This window comes from Meleagris gallopavo, unplaced genomic scaffold, assembly GCF_000146605.3.
Source record: "Meleagris gallopavo isolate NT-WF06-2002-E0010 breed Aviagen turkey brand Nicholas breeding stock unplaced genomic scaffold, Turkey_5.1 ChrUn_random_7180001949700, whole genome shotgun sequence".
NCBI classification, from domain to species: Eukaryota; Metazoa; Chordata; class Aves; order Galliformes; family Phasianidae; genus Meleagris; species Meleagris gallopavo.
Genome location: NW_011211119.1, coordinates 1 through 1,365, shown reverse-complemented (window position 1 = coordinate 1,365; position 1,365 = coordinate 1). Strand labels below are relative to the sequence as shown.

The following is a 1,365-nucleotide window of genomic DNA, read 5'->3' as shown; positions in this document are numbered from 1 at the left end:
CCCCTGAGGTGCTGAAGGTGAGGAGGGAGCACCGTGGGTCGGGGGGGGAGATTGGGGAGGTGTGTGTGGGGGGGGAAGCATTATGGGATCTGGAGGAGCTGGGAGATACGAGGGGTGTCTTGGAGCATTGTGGGATGAGGGAGTTGGGGGTCTTGGGGAGATTTTGGGGCGTTGTGGGGTGGAGAAAGGCGGGGTTGTGTTTGGAGGACAGGATTCCCGGTGTATTTGGGTTGGACTGGGGGAGTGGTGCGGGGAGTAGGGGGGGTGTTGGCAAGGATCCATACGTATTTTGGGATGGGAGGGATTGGAGAAGGGGGGGCTGCAGGTCTTTGGGGGACTCCAGAGATGTTTTTCTCCCCCCCACCCCACAGGTTCAGACCCACCTGGAGAATCCCACGCGTTACCACATCCGTGCAGCGCAGCGGCAGCAGCTGCGGCAATACCTGAGCTCAGCCCGCGGCCGCAGCTCACCCAGCCCACCCGCACCCCCCCCACAGCCCCCCCTGCCGCCGCTGCGCCCCCCCATAGCCCCATGGCACTGCTGCACATCGGGGCGGGCTCCGAAAAGGAGGTGGGTGCCGTTTTATGGTGCTGTGGGGGGAGGGAGCGGCGGGGGAGGAAAGTGAACCAAGAGATCGTGCTCCAAGTTTTAGGGGTTCTGATTGTTTTTGGAGCATTTTGGGAATGTGAGGAATCGCTTGTTCCTGCTTCCCCCCCAACAGATTGATGACGTCATCGATGAGATCATCAGCCTGGAGTCCAGCTACGATGAGCTGCTCAGCTTCGGTCCCACCGACAGCGCCGCGCTGCCCAGCACGGTATGGCGGCGCTGCCCCTTTAAGGCTGCGGGGGGTGGGGGCTGTTGCAAGCCACGCCCCCTTCCCCATTCACACCTGCGCGTGTGGGCGTGGCTTGAAGTGTGGGCGTGGCCAGTGCGGCTCGCTGACCACGCCCCCTGACAGATGCCCGCCCCCGCGCCCCTCCTGGAGGTCTTCAGCCCCCCCACGGCGGGCAGCAGCTCCTGTCCTGCCGAGCTGCCCTGCGTCAAGGCTGAGCTCTCTGGTATTGGGGAGGGTCTTAAGGAGGGGGAGCGTGGGGTGTTCTGGGGGGTAGGAAGGGGCTCGGGGCGAGGGGGTGTCCTAAAGGGGTGAGTGTGGGTGGTCCCACAGAGGGGTCTGGGGGAATGGAGGAGGGTCGCTGTGGGGGGCTGGAAGAGGTTTGGGGGTGGGAGGGGTCCTTTTGGGGTTGGGAGGAGTGCAGGTGGAGGTGCTGTGGTGTGTGTGTGAGGATGTGGGGCGTCCTGTAGTGTTTGGGAGGGTCTGGTGGGATGAAGGATTTCTTTGGGTTGTGGGATGGGGGGGTTTC

At 63.7% G+C, this 1,365-nt stretch overlaps 1 protein-coding gene across 1 annotated transcript; it reads left to right on the top strand.

Annotated features, from left to right (window-relative positions):
- LOC104916862 (transcription factor E3-like) lies at window positions 1-1,166 on the top strand. The gene is made up of 4 exons (XM_010727897.2): window positions 1-17; window positions 372-571; window positions 723-818; window positions 963-1,166. The coding sequence occupies exons 2-4, from the start codon at window positions 533-535 to the stop codon at window positions 1,149-1,151; spliced, it is 324 nt and encodes a 107-aa protein (XP_010726199.2). The 5' UTR covers window positions 1-17; window positions 372-532; the 3' UTR covers window positions 1,152-1,166.
- Window positions 1,167-1,365: the final 199 nt, after the last annotated feature.